This window comes from Cucumis melo, chromosome 2 (genome assembly GCF_025177605.1).
Source record: "Cucumis melo cultivar AY chromosome 2, USDA_Cmelo_AY_1.0, whole genome shotgun sequence".
NCBI classification, from domain to species: domain Eukaryota; kingdom Viridiplantae; phylum Streptophyta; class Magnoliopsida; order Cucurbitales; family Cucurbitaceae; genus Cucumis; species Cucumis melo.
This window is the reverse complement of record NC_066858.1, coordinates 5,455,278-5,456,282: the sequence shown is the minus strand read 5'-3', so window position 1 is coordinate 5,456,282 and position 1,005 is coordinate 5,455,278. Positions and strand designations below refer to the sequence as shown.

The window sequence follows — 1,005 nt, the reverse complement described above, 5'->3', positions numbered from 1 at the left end:
GTTCTTTCTCTCTATTACTCCATTTTGTTGTGGTGTTAAAGGTGCTGAGTATTCATGATGTATCCCTTCTATTTCACAAAAACTATTAAATTCTTCATTCTCGAATTCCTTTCCATGATCACTTCTGATTCGAACAATATTCTTCCCTTGTTCACGCTGAAGGCTCAAACATAAACTGATGCATACTTTGGCAATATCTAATTTCTTGAGAAACTTGCCGTTGATTGGGCCAATTTTTAATCTACCTCGATTAATAATCTTGTATGCATCATTTGTGTAAATTTCTTTGACAATGTAAGGTCCATCTCATTTAGGTGTGAACTTATTTCCTGTATGCCTTGTTATAATGATCGGTCTTCTTACAGCAAGCACTAGATCCCCAATCTAAAAGGAGCGAGTTTAACGACATATCAAAAGCTTTAGACATTCTCGCTTGGTAACGTTCTAATGCTTGCTGAGCTTCTAATCGCTTTTCATCAAGTGCTTTTAATCCTTGAAGATGTAACTTGACATTGTCTTCAATAGTCAACTCCTCTTGCACTTCCATTCTTAATGATGGAATTTCTCTTTCAAGAGGAAGAACATCCTCTACATCGTAAACAAGCGAATATGGTATAACCCCTGTAGGAGTGCGATGAGTGGTTCGATAAGCCCATAATGCTTCACCGATTCTTTCTTGCCAATCCCTCTTTGACTTGGAGACAATTTTCTTCAGAAGATTGAATAACGTTTTATTGAATGCTTCTACTAGGCCATTCGCAACTGTGTTGTACATAGATGACTTGTATTGCTTGAACCCAAATTTTTCACATAATTTATCTATCATGCTATTGGGGAATTGCCTTCCATTATCTATCACGATCCGGTGAAGAATACCATATCGATATATGATGTGGGTACGAATAAAGTTTGCCACATTCTCTTTCTTGGCCTCTCTTAAGGGAATGGCCTCAGCCCACTTTGAGAAATAATTTGTTGCTACAAGGATATAAGAATGTCCTACTG

At 37.2% G+C, this 1,005-nt stretch overlaps 1 protein-coding gene across 1 annotated transcript; it reads right to left on the bottom strand.

Moving 5' to 3' along the window:
* Positions 1 to 322: 322 nt before the first annotated feature.
* LOC103492076 (uncharacterized) lies at positions 323 to 775 on the bottom strand. The gene has a single exon (XM_008452263.2). The coding sequence runs from the start codon at positions 773 to 775 to the stop codon at positions 323 to 325; it is 453 nt and encodes a 150-aa protein (XP_008450485.2).
* Between the last annotated feature and the right edge of the window lie 230 nt (positions 776 to 1,005).